The 18,418-nt window shown below is 42.8% G+C and overlaps 1 protein-coding gene across 1 annotated transcript in view; it reads right to left on the minus strand.

Moving 5' to 3' along the window:
- Positions 1 to 18,418, minus strand: part of adcy2b (adenylate cyclase 2b (brain)) — a 905,909-nt gene that overhangs the window by 114,306 nt on the left and 773,185 nt on the right. The window contains exons 14-16 of the mRNA XM_078539078.1: positions 11,549 to 11,618; positions 5,449 to 5,546; positions 2,476 to 2,560 (exon numbers count right to left, since the gene is read on the minus strand). Coding sequence (XP_078395204.1) covers positions 2,476 to 2,560; positions 5,449 to 5,546; positions 11,549 to 11,618 — 253 coding nt within the window. The remainder of the gene's footprint in view (positions 1 to 2,475; positions 2,561 to 5,448; positions 5,547 to 11,548; positions 11,619 to 18,418) is intronic.

The following is an 18,418-nucleotide window of genomic DNA, read 5'->3' on the forward strand; positions in this document are numbered from 1 at the left end:
TATTACATGCAGCTGTGGATTTAAATATAGCAAACGTATCATCCACATGTAGGAAATAGGCGAGGAGTAGGAGGTTAGGTGTCATTCCATCATACACATTTCTCATAAAATCCAATAAAGATGTTTGCAAGAGCAAAACCTAGAGGGGATTCCATGGCAACATGATCTATTTGGGCATGCACAGTGTCAAAAAGCTGAGCTCAACTGCGCGAGTTGCCGAGTTCATAAGCTCAATTAATACTGATTCACGCAATGGTGGTGGGACTGGATCACCATGATATAGTGCTTCAGCATAAATATCCATGGCTTCCTTAAGTGGAACATTGGTGAATAGTCTAGCAATATCAAATGAGCCCATGGACATAGCATTGCTATCGATATGCAAGTCCTGTATGGCCTTCACAAATGTGAAGGAATCCTTCACCGTGTATGTGGAAAATTTGCTCAAAACTGGTTGTAACAATTTGCCCAACCATTTGGCCAATTCATGCTGTGCAGAAACAGTCACAGATAAGATAGGCGTAGAGAGACATCACTTTTCTGTGTCTTGTACATACGTGGGTGCAGCAAGCAATGAGGATGAACCCTGTCATATATATCATGTGGCAGCTCATCGCTCTTACACAAATCCAGCAAGTGTTTTTTAAGCTTACTTTCAAGCAGGGCTGTTCAGTCATGTTGAGCGGCAGGTCCAATGGATACGAATTTGGACCCATCATTAAGAATGGCGTGCATTTTGTTGATATGGTCACGCTTGTTAATGATAACTATCCCCTTACATTGTCAGGTTTACTGATGTGTATGTCTGGGTTGGTCTTAAGGCCTCGCAACACTGTGGAACATTCACAATGCATGTGAAAGTCTGACGGGTCATTTGGAGTCCCGCAATACATGTGCGCTAGATCAGCTAGGCATGCTTTCAAGGATTCAGCATCTTCAGTGGTTCTGCACAACATGAATTGGCCAAATGGTTGGGCGAATTGTTACAACCAGTTTGGAGCAAGTTTTCCACATACACAGTGAAGGACTCCTTCACATTTGCAAAGGCCATACAGAACTTGCACATTGATATTGCATATTGAACGTCAAGAGACGATGGTTAGATTCTCTCTTGTTGGAGATAGTCATTGCCTGGCACTTTGTGGCATGAATGTTATTTATCATTGTCAGCCCAAGCCTGGATATTGTCCAGGTCTTGATGCATTTGGACATGGACTGCTTCAGTATCTGAGGAGTCGTAAATGGTGCTGAACATTGTGCAATCATCAGCAAACATCCCCACTTCTGATTATGATGGAAGGAAGATCATTGATGAAGCAGCTGAAGAAGGTTGGGCTGAGGACACTACTCTGAGGAACTCCTGCGGTGATGTCCTGGAACTGAGATGACTGACCTCCAACAGCCACAACTATCTCCCTTTGTGCTAAGTATGACTCCAACCAGTGGAGAGTTTTCCCCCTGATTCCCATTGACTCCAGTTTTGCTTGGGCTCCTTGATGCCACACTCGGTAAAATGCGGCCTTAATTTTGGAAGTTCAGCTCTTTTGTCCATGTTTGAACCAAGACTCAGGAGCTGAGTGACCCTGGCAGAACCCAATCTGGGTGACAGCGAGCAGGTTATTGCTCAGCAAGTGCCGTTTGATAGCACTGTTGATGACCCCTTTCATTACTTTACTGATGATCGAGAGTAGATTGATGGGGCAGTAATTGGCTGGATTGGATTTGTCCTGCTTTTTGTGTACAGGACATACCTGGGCAATTTTCCATAGTCGGGTAGATGCCAATGTTGTAGCTGTACTGGAACAGCTTGGCTCAGGGTGCGGCAGTTCTGGAGCACAAATCTTCAGTACTATAGCCGGAATATTGTCAGGGCTGTGGGCCCTGACAATATTCTGGCAATACATAGTGCTAAACTAGGTGAATATATAGTCTCTTGTGGCTTTTCTACTCTTAATACTACATAGTAGTACAAATCGATTGCTCTCTTATATTCCAAGTTCTACAAAGTTGCTTGAGCTGTTAGCGAATTGTGCTCTCTCTTTGCATTGGTTGAGCTCAACTGTGATTTTAGCCTGTTGGCAATCATTATGTAGACTGAGATCTAAACAATGCCCATTTGAGAACCATAGCATAATTTTAATAGCATCCACTGATTTGTAACCCGCTTTGAGTTACCACCTTCAGAAAAAGAACGAAAGGAGAATATGATTTTTTAAAAAGGAACAGCTTGTCTAAAGATGCCATTGTTACTTTTAGCACTGGTTTCTTCAATCAATGATGCATTACATTTTAAGAAAATTAATGTTTTTCTATTTTTGGTGATCTCTTCTTCATAGTCATACACGTACACACAAACACAAATATATATGAGATATTATCTAACTAATCAATCACATGAATGTAAATAGCTGCCTGTTAATGTATTATTTTACACAAATTTTTTTTTCATACTAAATAAACGACATGAACACTCACCAGGAGCTGTCCTGCAAAACAGGTGAAGAGGATGAAGACAAGTGTAAGGAAAGCTGTTCCAAATGAAATCCCAAGAATAGAAGTCCTACAACAAATCAAAACATTTGATTTAAAATAAATGTATTTTTGGTCATTTAGATAAATAATATTAATAGTTTGAGAATTAACCAGTGTGTGTTTCAACTTTTGCTTGCCATCAAAACAGCACCACACATCTCTCAAGATATCCTAATGTGTGCCATAGACCTTTGCATTACCTTTTGAACTGCAGTTAATTTTGTTATACAGGTGAATGTGTAACCACATTGTACACAAGGCTCTACAAATAGCAATAACGATGAAATGAATGGCAATTCATTTATTTTTGGTGGTGTTGGTTGAGAGAAGAATGCTGGCTGGGAACCTGCTCATCCTTTGATACTTCCATAGGATCTTTAAAATCTCCCTGCACTAGGTAGACAGAACCTTGGTTTAATGTCTCATCTGAAATACACACCTGCAACTACATAACATCTACTGTGCTGAAGGTTATGCAGTCAACAGCCAGAATGGAGCTTGAGCTCACAATCTCTTGACTAGGTGTGAAAGTAATTCTAAGTAAGCCAGTTAACACTTAAAGAGCTCCTGCTAATGGGTAATGGGGTAGTCTAGCTTTAAATTGCAACACTATAGAATGATGTGAATCTAAAGTCATGATTCCTCACTTCTCTAAATTCCAATTGTAGCCACTGTGGCAAAGCATTAGCCATGGTACAGCCTTCCTCCAAAAACGGAAAACTTAGTTGAAGAGCTGTTTCAAGTTGCTCTCAACAGACTTTACACTTTCTAGCACTAAATTCAAGTGTGCATGAGTGGATGCTGACAAGGTTGGAAGTCACTCCCTGAATTGTTGCTGGTCACATGGCATGGAGAAGGCAAAACAGAAGTTTACACTCCTATTTAAAACAAAATAGTTCATGTTGACTCTATTCACATGAAACCAAATTTATAACAGGCACGAGATCCCATTTGTCATGTGAGCCTTATATTAAAAATTTAGCAAATTTCATAAGTAACTTTTCAGAGTTAGGTGCACATAGTCATGCAAACTAGGAAAGCATCAAACAATGCTACCAATCCAATTGAGTATATTATCACTGAATAAAAAACAAAGACATAGGCCTGAATGTTTAGGGTGGCGGGGAACACATTCCCGCCACCTCAGACTGCCCTGCTGCCATTGATTGGCAGGAGGCGGGATCTCTGCTCCTCATTCGGCGGGGGAAGTTCTGCCTTGGAGAGCTGCCGGCTAATTTGCAACAGTGGTTGCAAAGGCCGACAGGTGAACTGCATGGAGCTGCCTGAGGCTAATTTCTGGGAACGGGAGACCCAGGTAAGTGTAACAACCCTTTTTATTTCAATCTTATTCCATTCACATTACTATCTTTCCATCAGCATATACCACATCTATGTTTCATGCAGACTGCTTCAATATAATTCGTTGGTTCACCTGCCAGGTTTGGAATCAAGTCTCATGAAATTTTGTGACAGTTGTCAAGCCTACCAGATTTTTCCTAGAATATCAACAGTCTAGTCTGTTTGCTGGATTGATGTGGGTAGGGAGTCCATGCTGGTTTCCCTTTTCTCAATGACACAGTTGAAATTAGCAAACCAAAGTCAGCGTATGGAAAGGTTAAACCAAATGATTGTTTCAAACTATGGGTGGAATATTACAGCCCCGTCGTGCAGGGGGCGGGGCTGTAAAACGAGGTGAGCCGTTCAAAACTCCATTGACTTTGGCGGGACCGGAAAATCCCACCGACAGGAGGGGCCGGAAAATCCCACCCTCAGGTTCATTGGTTGCGAATTAAAATCTCCAGGATCACAGCTGCTCAATCATGATTAAATCGAGTTTACATATGAAAATCATACAGATTGCTTAAAGCATGGTCAATCCCTATCACTGACCTTATTGGGAGAATAGAATTGGCCTGCAAGCTTTGAAAACAGGAAAGAAGTCTGTGCACTTCCTGGATTTTAAAGGTACCAGCACCATTAAAGAGGAGAACCGGTTAATGCTTCATGGAAAACCCAAAAGGATTTAGTATTTTTAAACACGCAATGGGGGAAATGTTTTATCTGGACACCACCTGATGAAGAAGTTAATAGGGGTCATTTAAACCCCCATGATAGGCTTGAGAAAGTCAAAGGTTAAATTGGCAAGTATTTGGAACCTGACACCAGTATGTTGCGAACTGCCTACTTCCCTAGTGTGTGTTTAACCACAGGAGGTCTAGAGGTATCTAAGTGCCATCCTCTAAAGAGGAGAATCCATCCTCAGATTTTGGCAGCCATTTTCTTTCAACACTGACCAGCCAGGTTTCCCACAGCTTGGAAAATCATGCACTGGACCAGCTGCAGTATTTATTTTGGAGAAACTTGCTTCTGAACTGTTACTCAGCTGCATATGAGTGCAAAGGTCTATGGCATTCATTCTAATGTAACTTGTATTGCTGGGCAGTCTTTAGACGCAGCCTTTAAAGAAGCCTGGCAGTTGGAAACACTGCAGCAGTGCTAATCACCACTGGATACTCACTAAAAAGATCAGACAGAAGCCTTCAGCATTGATTTATCCTTGAAGGTAAAAATAGACTAGACTTCGGCCCTGTTGTCTTTGGTGCCTGCCCCTCCATGATCATTGATTGGAGAATGGCTAGAACTGGATGCCTTTGGAGAATGGCCCCCCTTTCAGGGTTGGAGAGGAAAATGAAGCAGGAAGGCCAGGAACACCCCTCCTGTCTTAATACCATGGCAGCCCTTAGCCTGCACCTATTGTGGGCAAAGACACCACTTTTTGGGGAAAGCTCTGAAGTCTTGGAGGAATGTAAAGGGGCAGAGAATAAGCATCTCTGCAGGAAAAGCCCAGAGGAAACGTCCCTCATATTTTAAACACATTATTACATTCGCAGAAATGAATTGTGTACATGTACTTACTTTGGCAACACCAGAATCTGAACGATGAAGATACAGAAAAATATGAGGCAAGCACAGGTGACATAGTACTTGAAGGCTGGAAGTGTAGTTGCTCGATACTACAGGAGTTAATATAAAAATATTAATTAATCAATGTGATAATGTGACAAAACCCTCCACTGTACGCTAAACTCTTATTTTTCTAAGTACAGGCAGTAAGATAATGGCCCCAGAATTCATGAGGAAGCCCTTGAAAGATCATTCTGGAGTAAATTGTCTACCTATGAAACAATTTTTAAATGTTCCCAAGCAGTCATACAATAACAAAGTACTGTGGATGCTGGGGATCTGAAAGAAAAACACAGAGTGCTGGAAATACTCAGCAGGTCAGGCAGGAACTGTGGACAGAGCAACAGAATTAATGATTCAAGTTTGTCACTAAAATTTACTACAGAGAGCTTTTTAGATGCTACATGCTTGAACCAGGTCCTCGACAAGAAGCCCGCCTCCCCTCCACACCCCTCACCCCACCGGATTACCCACACTTAGAGCTCATTGGTTGGAGCCTCCAAGAACAATCACGTGACCCCTGATAGAGAATAGGGGAGGCTATACCTTCAGGTACTACATTTCCTCCCTGTATTAATTATAGTTTTGGGAAATATAGGACTGTAGCTTTAAGAATAATTCTGTGTTGTAAGATCGCATGATCTGTGGAAACCAATGTGTTAGCAGCACAGGGGAGCCTCTAGAGGGGAGTTCTTCTTCTGTTACAGAGTTGGATGCACGCATGTAGTTGCTGCTGCTATCTTGTAAATAAAGTTAAATGTGTCTACCAAGAAACGTTGCCTGGAAAATCAACTCTATAACAAGCTGGCAATGAGGATAAATCGGATCCCTTGCTGTACCTCACCCAGCAATCGTGAGTATCTAAGTTCATTAAATATAAAAGATATACTCATCCAAAATGTCACAGTTTGGCTGAATCGATCCCTTTGAGTAAGCCACAGACAATCGGTCACAATATATAGAATGTCTTGCCCTCTTCTCTCAAGCAAACAAAATCACGGGGGAGGAAAAGAGGAGAGCGATTCTCCTGAGTATCTGTGGGAGCAAGACCTACAGTTTAATTTGAACCTTGACAGCCCCCAGTCCCCCAGGTTCAAAGGCTTTCAGTGAATTAGTAGACCTCATTAGGGATATTTTCAACCCAAGCACTCAGTCACAAAGATTCAGGTTCAATTGATGGAATGGAGCCCCAGGGGAGACAATTGCTACCAATGTGATGAAATTAAAATAACTAACGGAACATTGTGATTTTGGTGAAACCCTGAATGACATGCTCAGAGATTGTTTAGTATGTGGCGTGCAGGAAGACACTATACAGCGAAGATTGCTGGCTGAAGTGAATCTTGATTTTAAGAAAGTGTTAGAAATAGTGCTGGTGATGGAAAGTGCTGTAAGGGATTCACAGGAGATTCAAGGAGCCCAAAATGGTGCGGTTCTCCTAGTTGGGCGGGAATTGTCAGTCAAAAGTGGCACAAAACTCCAGGACTCTGCCACGAAGCGGGAAACAGCCACCACTAACCAAAATTTGAGAGCAAACAGCTTAGCAACTAAATCAAAAAATAACTTTAATTGATGTGGAAACTAAGTCTTCTAGCGATTAGCAATTTTTAAAAGTAGAGTGTTATTTTTGTCACAGAAGTGGACACATGATGAGACAATGCAAAGCGAGATTTAAACAGGCCTCCAAACAACAAATGAAGTCTATAGTGTAGAAGAGCCAGAACAACCAATTCAGACATTTTATTCACTATTCAACATGAAAGTTGGGAAGACAGAGCTGATATTTATTACAGTGCAAGTAAATGGTAAACCCTTAAAATGGAAGTAGACATGGGAGCTTCTACCACTGTAATAGGAGAACGTACTTTCAAATATTTAAATAAAGGTGATAAACAATTAAATTTGGAACAAACATTTGCCAAGTTGAAAATGTACACAGGTGAAGAAATCCAAGTTAAAGGTATCACTAGAGCAAATGTTCATTATAGACACTAATCAGCACTTCTACTCATGATGGTATTAGAAGGCAGAAGACCAAGCATTCTAGGTTGAACTTGGTTGAGGGAAATTAACCTTGATTGGCCAGTGAGATTTCAAAAGGAAGCTGGAAGAGTTCCTGTCTTGGAAAGGGAACAAGGCAAGGTACTTCCAAAAGGACCTGGAGAGTCCAAGGACCACAACAGGATGAAAAAGGAGTGTGTAAGGATTCAACAACCTGAAGAAATGAAGACTATCTTCAGCAATGACATGGAAGAACAGCAGAAGAAATTCAAGGGGACTCTGCTAAATGCCAGAGTTCAAGATGAAGTGAGTGAGCTTTGCAAAGAAAAGGAAAACCTGTTGAAAGATGTTCACACACTACAAGATTCCCTCAGGTCAAAGTTTGTGGCTCTGAAAAAGTACGAAGAGAAACAGGAAGAATTTAACATCTTTCTGAACAAACTGAAGAACCAGTTGGCAGAGAAGACACAGCAATGTTCAAGTTTCCAGGAGGAAGCCAACAGATATAAGAAGGGGACAGAAGAGCTGAAGAATCAGCTAAATGAAGCTAAAGAGACCTTGAAAGCAAAAGTCGAAGAACTTTCCAAGATGCGAGTAGATAATGAAATAATGGGTAGCTCAGCTACTGAACTAAGACAAGTTGAGATTGCATCTGAGAGAAATCTGGCCGACAGTGAAGTCAAAAAGAAGGCCAAGACTAAATTCTGTGGTAAAAAGAAGGCATGTAGAAAGAGCTTGCAGAATTACTGATAAGGCACCAACTTTTTAAAAAAAAAATCATACTGTGTGGGTTTCAACATTGCTCAATGTACTGATTTAATGAATCACTCTATAACTCTGGATCAGAGGCAACCCATGGCTGTGGATGTATTCACTTGCAACTACCGGAATTACCATACACGAACGCTGGTCAATCACAAGTCAATCCAGCAATACAAGTGCCAGTTCGCACCATTTGCTTACCCAGGAGTTCCAAATATGCCTCTATCTTTTCATCAAGTCATCGTCTTTGGACAAGACTAAGCCTATTACTTACCAAGTTGGAGGGGAAGGTGGATAATAGTTAAGGGAGCCAAAAAGCGACTCATGATATGCATAGTTGTGAGCGACAATTTACTGTTGGAGAAGCAGTATATGTAAAGAGTTTCTGTGGAGGGCCAAAATGGTTACCTGGTAAAGTAAGTCCTGTGACTGGACCATTGTGATACCATATGGAAGTGGAGAGCCGGATCACCCGTAAGCATGCAGATGATTCAAGAAAAAGAGAGATACTCCAACTAAACGATGTTTCACCTGTAACCATTAGTGAACCAGTGGTTCCTGTTGAAGTTGGTCAGCCAAGGACAGACATGCCCGATGTCTCTGTCAGAGTGAAAGACACTGAACTGCAAATGCCTAATGAGGTACCTGATGTTAATGCGGTTCCACTGAATGTGTTCCCTACAAACGCATCTGAAGTTGTGGAGCTGCGACGTTCCACATGGATTAGGAAGCCACCTGAAAGACTGAACTTGTAATTTTGTGACCTGTATAAATATTGTAATGTCATGAGATAAATATCCTTGTAAATACAAAATGTACAGAAAAGCTAAAGGGGGAGGAATGTAGTAATTATAGTTTTGGGAAACATAGGACTGTAGCTTTAAGAATAATCTCGTGTTGTAAGATCACATGATCTGTGCAAACCAATGTATTAACAGCGTGGGAAACCTCTGCAGGGAGAGTTCTTTTTTAGTTATGGAGTTTGATGCACATGTGTAGTTGCTGCTGCTGTCTTGTAAATAAAGTTAAATGTTTCCACTAAGAAAAGTTGTCTGAAGATCAACTTTATAACACTCCCCCTTTATTTTTCTTACAGTTTCAATTTACAGAGAACATTTGAATATCCCACAACATATACATATATACAGCTCAGGTGATTAAAGATTAAATCTCTGAAGTGCTTTCCTTATTCGGTTAGAACCACTTGAGGGTCTTCCACAGGATCGACATGATCAGGAACTACAACACCAGATACATCATTAGAAAATGGAAGTTCAGGGTTTGGCAACTCTACAGAGACATCGGGCATGTCTATTCTAAGTCAATCTGTTACAAGGATTAATGACTTGATGTTAATCACAGGCGGAATAGCTGGCTGTTGGAATGTCTCTCTATCCTGAAGACGGTTGACATGTTTTTGAACAGTTTGATCTTCTACTTCCACCTGGAAGGACAAGGGACCAGTTTCTGAGACAATTGCTCAAAGAACCCAACAAGGTCCACTTCCAAAATTCCGCATGAAAACTGTGTCTCCGACAGTGAATCTAAAAGCTTTGCTATGGTTAGCGTGACTCAATCTTTGATTACTCTGCTTATTCTCTACATTCCCCATTAAGCTTGGAAACACCAGACTTAACCTTGTACATAGATGGCGTTTTATCAATAATTCAGACGGTGTTGAACCCGTAGTTGAATGAGGCATCGTACGATAATTGAGAAGAAAACGGGAAAGTCGAGTTTCTAGAGTACCTTCTGATAACCTCTACATTCCAGATTTGAAAGTTTGCACAGCTCTCTCAGCTAAACCATTTGATGCAGGATGATGTGGTGCTGTTTTAATATGTCTGATTCCATTTAAACTTATGAATCCCTGAAACTCTGTACTGGTAAAGACCATAAGACATAGGAGCAGAAATTAGGCCATTTGGCCCATCGAGTCTGCTCCGCCATTCAATCATGGCTGATAAGTTTCTCAACCCCACTCTCCCGCCTTCTCCCCGTAACCTTTGATCCCCTTACCAATCAAGAACCTATCTATCTCCGTCTTAAATACACTCAATGACCTGGCCTCCACAGCCTTCTGTGGCAATGAATTGTACCATTATCAGAAATGACGATTTCCGGTAGGCCATGTATGCTAAAACAATGACACAGCTTCTTGATAGTTGCGCTTGATGTCGGTGATCTGACTTCATACACATCCATCTGTTTAGAATATGCATATACGATCAATAAAAACATGGTACCTAAGGTTGGTCCTACATTATCAGTATGTAGTCTAACCCAGAGTCGACCAGGCCACTCCCACGGATGCAGTGGAGCTGAAACAGGCAACTTCTGTTGTTGCTGAAAATGGAGAGAGTGCTTGATCATGCTTTCAATGTTACTGTCAATGCCTGGCCACCAGATATAGCTTCGCGCAAGCATTTTCATTTTCGATATGCCTGGATGCACACTATGAAGCTCTGTCAAGAATAGTTCTCTTCCTTGCGAAGGGATGACAACTCTTAATCCCCAAAAAATGATTCCATCTTGACAACTTAGCTCTGTTTTACGGACATGGAATGGTCTAATCTCTTCAGACACTGGTGAATTTGACCACCCTTGCAATACAAGGTCTCTAACTTTCGAAAAAATTGGATCTCTGTTCATCCAATTTCTAATTTGCTTTGCGCACACAGGTATATGGAGTTAAGTTACAGATCAGCCATGATCTCATTGAATGGCAGAACAGGTTCAGGGGACTAAATGGGCTTCTCATGTTCCTCTGTTTCTATATGTCTCAAGGGTCACCAGTCACCCAGCCCCATCCACAGATACAGGATGTCCCTTTTTTCCACGTCTTGCAGCGATGCTTTTCATGCAGCGTCCGAAAACCTTGGTGCAAACTGTCTTGTATGTACAGTCATTCTCCAATATATTACAGTCCAGATTCAATTCACAAAGGACTGCCTCCATCTCTTGCAACCACAATGCACTTCTCCTTTTAAGAGGTGCAGGCTGCCTGCTCACCAATCACAATATTGCACCCGCGCCACCCCCCCTCCCCCCCCACCCCCGACCTCCCCGCTGAACTGCGTTCAGTTAATGAACAGCATAGGTAGCACTCAGCACGTAGTACCCATTTAAAACAGCAGGCTTTATGAATTTAACATGTGCCTTCAATGCAATGAACAGGTGCCAGTTAATCGTGTACCTCAATCTCCAAGCCTGTTTTTGGGGGTTATCCAATTTAACTGCCAATATATTTCATTTTTGCATCAATATTTGAATAAAAAGTGGCACTTACCTCTTTCTCTAATTCTTGATTATGAAAGAAAAGGGAAATTCTTTTAATATCATCAGATTTTAGCCATTGCCTGTAAAACAAATATATTTTCTATAAACTGTCCATTAATTTTCAAACAAATGCCATCTTTTTTTAAATTGAAGTGCAGATATTGTGATCTGGAATTGATTCTAGATAAATGCATAATCTGATCCAAAGACACTAATGTAGTAAACTAGGAGAGGCTAATCCAAGACTACTAACGTTATCTGGTACATGAAGCTCTAACCTTTAACAAATCTCTCTAACTAGGCCACTGCTAAGTGCAGTGGGCATGTTAATGAAAACATGCTCCCTCCTGAAATTCCATAGAGAGAAACAGCTGATTCAAGTGAAATTTAAGAATTTAACAAAAAAACTAGTGCCCTCATTGCTGTAGCAGACTTACAGACAGCTCTGTTTCCAGTAGTAATGCTCTCCACACCAGCTGAGTAACCTGTGCAGGAGGAATCTGTTAAAAGGCAGAGTTCCACAAGCTGGATAAAAGCAGGGAACAGGTTGGATTTGAAATGTGGGCTGAGGATTGGACACCATCACTAACACGCCAGGATTTGGATGCCCTGAGTCCTGGTGCTACTGTCTCTAACTTGCCTGTTGACCTTAGTCCTGGTTGTTCTATGCACCTTCCTGAGATTCCACCAGATGCTACTGTCCATCAATTGCGTTGCTGCACTGCTGCTTCTATCCACCTACCCAACTCCCCAACTGATGCTGCTCCGTCTAACACACTTGCTGACGTGAATCACTATGCTGGTGTCTCTCGTTGACTGCAATTTCAGAAAAAAAGGAGGGTGTCAAAAACAGAAGAACAAGAAAAGGTGATAAACGAGAAAAGAGAGTGAAGAAAGGGGGAGAGAGAAGTGAAGAAGCCTGTTTTTTCATTGCACTGGGGAAGTGCCATAAGTCCTTACTCTTCCTAGCCCTGTAAAAAATGTTAGAAAAAATGTAGAAGTACATAGGATGTGAATTTCATTTCCGTAGTGCTGCCTCTGCAGCAGGACTTGTCTGATACCTTGCCCTCTCATGAGCTGGCAAACGAACCCCCTGGCCTGGCTGTGGGTCACTTGAGTATGGATGACTCACCACATGTTGATTCCAACCCTGTGTTTGCCTCTAAGGTATGTGCACTGCCAGTATCTGAGCTGGTGGATGCTAGTGTCACAACAAATGATGGGGCCTCTTCAGTAGTTCTGTACTGTTGCCCTCTGGGGCACCTGCAACTTTTACAGATGGTATTTCTTGAGTGTCTGGAAACAGGAAACTAGAAGGGGAAGGTTGCTATCGAGAAATTGGGGTAGTGTGCAAAGCAAGAAGTCCATGGTTACAGTATCTGCAGCTTGCCATCAGTGTTGTGAGTGGAGAAGAGGAAAAAAGCAGGAACATGCCATCACCATCAATGTTCTCAATGATGCCAGATGACACAGGTTCCATCACAGCCGGCCCCATGGTACCGAGAGCCTTCTACTCCTTAGGGCTCAGGAGATCTGGGCATCGGAGATGCAGGCGTCCTTGTTCCCTGCCTGAGGTGCTTTTGAGGGCCTCCTGCCACCCCATCCCCAATCTCGACTGTGGGATGATGGCATCTCTCCTTCACACCTCCACCACTAATGCTGCCATCATTCTGGTGTTCCATTTTCCAGGTTTTAAATTCCATTAGTTTTTTTTCAGTGCAGCTTCCCTTTAGGAGGGACAGACTGTCTTTAAGAAGAGTAGGCTAGGTGCGCTAAGTGCTCTCACTACAATACTCTTCTGCCTCCTGTTGAGAGCAAAGGCAACTATCGGTGCAGAGGAAGCCAGTAGCAAGGAATCCATTTGGTCCCATGCTACAATCATGGCAATGAGGTGGTAGCAACAAATGTGACCCCTGTGCCAAAAAAGCACGGAAGACAAATTTTTAGCCCACAAAGTGTGAATTTGGGCTTGGTAGTGCCTGTTGTTTGGCTGCTAAAGGTGCCCTTAGGATTTCAAAATAGTGTCCATGGTGTAGGCACTTTTGACAAGAAACACGGTGGACACTGTCATAATAAAGGGCTTAGTCAGAAGTATGCGGAAATGTGTAACTCTGATTTGAAGCCAGCTCTACCATTTTGGAACTCAACAATCCAGCCAACGCTCTCCATAACATCATAGACTGAACATAACATTAAACACCATGGACGACCTCCACAATGCTATTTAAAAAGGATTATCAGCTTCCAACATGTCACTTGTTGGTTTATTTCTTCTAGCTCTTGCTACAATTTTATATATTTTGGTGTTTTCTGTAGCTGTTTCAAGTTTCAAAAGTCCACAGGAAGTGATGTGGCAACTGCTAAACCTTTTGGGGACTCATCTGTCTTAAATGAATGACCCCTTGTTTTTAAACAGAATAAACGTTATTATTTATTGTGAGGGGAACTGATTACAAAAGTAGGGAGGTTATGCTTCAGTTGTACAGGGCATTTGTGAGACCACATCTGGAGTATTGTGTACAGTGTGGGTCTCCTTATTTAAAGAAAGATAGAAATGCGTTGGAAGCAGTTCAGAGAAGATTTACTAGGCTAATACCAGGAATGGGCAGGTTGTCCTATGAGGAAAGGTTGGACAGGTTAGGCTTGTATCCAGTGGAATTTAGAAGAGTAAGAGGCGAATTAATAGAAACCTTTAAGATCCTGAGTGGTCTTGACAGGGTGGATGTGAAGAGGATGTTTCCTCTTGTGGGAGAATCTAGAACTAGGGGTCACTGTTTAAAAATAAGGGGCCGCTCATTTAAGACAGAGCTGAAGAAAAAATTTTCTCTCAGAGGGTTGTGAATCTTTGGAGTTCTCTTCCTCAAAAGCAGGTGGAAGCAGTCTTTGAATATTTTTAAGGCAGAGCTAGATAGATTCTTGATTAATACAGGGGTGAAAGGTTATCAGGGGTAGGAAGGAATGTGGGGTTGAGGTTATATTCTGATCAGTCATGATCTTATTGAGTAGCAGAGTAGGCTCGAGGGGCCAAGTGGCCTACTCCAGCTCCTAATTTGTATGTTCGTATGTATTTGATAAGGTGCCACATCAGAGGATATTGCAGAAAACAAAAGCTGGTGCAGGCAGTAACATATTGGCACAGAAGATTGGCTTGCTAACAGTAAGCAGAGAGTTGGCATAAATGGGTCTTTTTCTAGTTGGCAGGGAGGTGACGAGTGGTGTGCCACAGGGATCAGTGCTGAGGCCTCAACTTCTTACAATTTATATAAATGACTTGGATGAAAGGACAGAAGGTATGGTTGCTAAATTTGCTGGTGTCACAAAGATAGGTAGGAAAGTAAGTTGTGAGGGGGACATAAGGAGGCTACATAGTGACAGATAGGTTGAGTGAGTGGGCAAAGACCTGGCAAATGGAGTATAATGTGGGCAAATGTGAAACTGTTCATTTTAGCAGGAAGGATAGAAAAGAAGCGCATTATCTAAATAGTGAGAGATTGCAGAGCTCTGAGATTCAGAGGGATCTGGGTGTCCCAGTGCATGAATCACAAAAGGCTAGTGTGCAGGTGCAGCAAGTAATTAGGAAAGCTAATAGAATGTTAATGTTTATTGCGAGGGGAATTGAACATAAAAGTAGGGGGGGTTATGCTTCAGCTTTTTTTTATTCATTCAAGGGATGTGGGCTTCACTGGCTAGGTCAGCATTTATTGCCCATCCCTAATTGCTATTGAGAAGGTGGTGGTGAGCTGCCTTCTTGAACTGCTGCAGTCCATGTGGTGTAGTACAGGGCATTTGTGAGACCACATCTGGAGGACTGTGTCTCCTTGGTCTCCTTATTTAAGGAAGGATGTAAATTTGTTGGAAGCAGCTCAGAGAAGGTTTATTAGGCTAATACTAGGAATGGGTGGGTTGTCTAATGAGGAAAGGCTGGACAGGTTAGGCTTGTATTCACTGGAGTTTAGAAGAGTGAGGGGTGACTTGATTGAAACCTTTAAGATCCTGAGGAGTCTTGACAGAGTGGATTTGGAGAGGAGGTTTCCTCTTGTGGGAGAATCTAGAACTAGGGGTCACTGTTTAAAAATAAGGGGTCACACATTTAAGACAGAGATGAGGACAATTTTTTTCTCTCAGAGGGTTGTGAGTCTTTGGAACTCTCTTCCTCAAAAAGCAGTTGAAGCAGGGTCTTTGAATATTTTTAAGGCAGAGCTAGATAGATTCTTGATTAACAAGGGGTGAAAGGTTATCTAGGGTAGGCGAGAGGTTACAATCAGATCAGGCATGATCTTATTGAATGGCGGAGCAGGCTTGAAGGGCTGAGTGGCCCGATTCCTGCTCCTGGTTCGTATGTTTGTAAGTACGTATGTTCGTATGTAACGCTTCCTCATAAAACAGTTGCTCCCAGTATTTTTTTTAGTCATTCAAGGGATATGGGCGTCGCTGGCTAGGCTAGCATTTATTGCCCATCCCTAATTGTATTTGAGAAGGCAGTGGTGAACTGTCTTCTTGAACTGCTGCAGTCCATGTGGTGTAGGTACACTCACAGTGCTGTTAAGGAGGGAGTTTCAGGATTTGACCCAGTGACAGTGAAGGAACGGCGATTTATTTCCAAGTCAGGATGCTGAGTGGCTTGGAGGGTAACTTCCAGGTGGTGGTGTTCCATGTGTCTGTTGCCCTTGTCTTCTAGATGCTAGCAGTCGTGGGTTTGGAAGGTGCTGTCTAAGAGGCTTGGTGAGTTCCTGCCGTGGATCTTGTATGCGGTACACACTGCTGCCACTGTATGTTGGTGGTAGAGAGAGTGAATGTTTGCGGATGAGGTACCAATCAAGCAGGCTGCTTTGTCCTGGATGGTGCCCAGCTTCTTGAGTGCTGTTGGGAGCTGCACTCACCCAGGCAAGTATTCCATCACATTCCTGACTTGTGCCTTGTAGATGGTGGGCAGGCTTTGGGGAGTCAGGAGATGAGTTACTCATCGAGAATTCCTAGACCTGCTTTTGTAGCCACAGTGTTTGTATGGCTAGTCCAGTTAAGTTTCCAGTCAATGGTAACCCCCAGGATGTTGACAGTGGGTGGTTCAGCAATGGTAATGACATTGAATGTCAAGGGGCAATGGTTAGATTCTCTCTTGTTGGAGATGGTCATTGCCTGGCACTTGTGTGTTGCAAATTTTGCTTGCCACTTGATAGCCCAAGCTTGGCTTTTATCCAAGTCTTGTTGCATTTGGACATGGGCTGCTTCAATATCTGTGGAGCAGTGAATGGTGCTGAACATTGTGCAATCATCAGCAAACATCCCCACTTCAGACCTTATGGTGGAAGGAAGGTCATTGATGAATAAGCTGAAGATGGTTGGGCCTAGGACACTACCTTTAGGAACTCCTGGAGTGATGCCCTGCAACTGAGATGATTGGCCTCTAACAACCACAGTCATCTACCTTTGTTCTCGGCATGATTCCAACCAGCGGAGAGTTTTCCCCCTAATTCCCATTGACTTCAATTTCGTTAGGGCTCCTCGATGCCAAACTCAGTTAAATGCTGCCTTGAAGTCAAGGCAGTCACTCTCACCCCACCTCTGGAGTTCAGCTTTTTGTACATGTTTTAACCAAGGCTGTGATGAGGTCAGGAGCTGGGTGACCCTGGTGGAACCCAAACTCAGCATCAGAGAGCAGATTTTTAAAAATTAATTCATGGGATGTGGGCATTGCTCGCCCAGTATTTATTGCCCATCCTTAAGTGCCCTTGAGAAGGTGCTGATGTGGTGCCTTCTTGAACCACTGCAGTCTATGTGGTGTAGGTACACCCACAGTGCTGTAAGGGAGGGAGTTCCAGGATTTTGACCCAGTGACAGTGAAGGAACGGCGATACATTTCCAAGTCAGGATGATGAGTGGCTTGGAGGGGAACTTCCAGGTGGAGATGTTCCCATGTGTCTGCTGCCCTTGTCCTTCTAGATGGAAGTGATTCTGGGTTTGGAAGGTGCTGTCTAAGGAGCTTTGGTGAGTTCCTGCAGTGCATCTTGTAGATGATACATATTGCTGCCACCGTGCATTGATGGTGGAGGGAGTGAATGCTTGTGGATGGGGTGCCTGTCAAGCGGGCTGCTAAGGAAGTGCTGCTTGATAACACTGTTGATGAACACTTTCATCATTTTACTGATGATCAAAAGTTGACTGATGGGCTGGTAATTGGCTGGGTTGGATTTGGCTTGCTTTTTGTGTACAGGACATACCTTGGCAAATTTCCACATTGCCGAGCAGATGCCAGTGTTGTAACTGTACTGGAACAGCTTGTCTAGGGGCGCAGCAAGTTCTGGAGCACAGGTCTTCAGTACTATTGCCGGAATACTGTTAGGGCCCATAGCCTTTGCAGTATCCAGTGCCTTCAGCCGTTTCTAGATATCACGTGGAATGTATGCCAGTTGGAGTAAAGGAGGTTGAGGGGAGATTTGATAGAGGTGTTTAAGATTCTGACAGGTTTAGATAAGATAGACAAAGATATGCTGTTCCAATTAGCTGTTGCTACAAGGACTAGGGGACATAGATTTAAGGTTTTGGGCAAGAAGTGCAGGGGGGCATGAAGAAGCTTTTTTTTATGCAGCAATGGTAATTACTTGAAACTCACTGCCTAAGAGGTAATGGAAACAGTGATGCTGAATGATTTCAAAAGGAAATTGGATGGGCACTTGAGGGAAATAAACTTGCGGGGTTATGGGGATATAGCGGATTAATGGGACCGACTAGATTTCTGTACTGAATGTGGCATGGACTCGATGGGCAGAATGGCCTCCTGTACTGTAATGACTCTATGACATGAGTGCACTAGTAGACTTTCCTCTTGGATGTGAGCCTGACTGGGAGGATCGACAGAGGCCACACAGAACAGGACAAGCTA

The sequence above is a fragment of the Cetorhinus maximus genome, chromosome 3 (genome assembly GCF_964194155.1).
Source record: "Cetorhinus maximus chromosome 3, sCetMax3.hap1.1, whole genome shotgun sequence".
In the NCBI taxonomy this organism is placed as follows: Eukaryota; Metazoa; Chordata; class Chondrichthyes; order Lamniformes; family Cetorhinidae; genus Cetorhinus; species Cetorhinus maximus.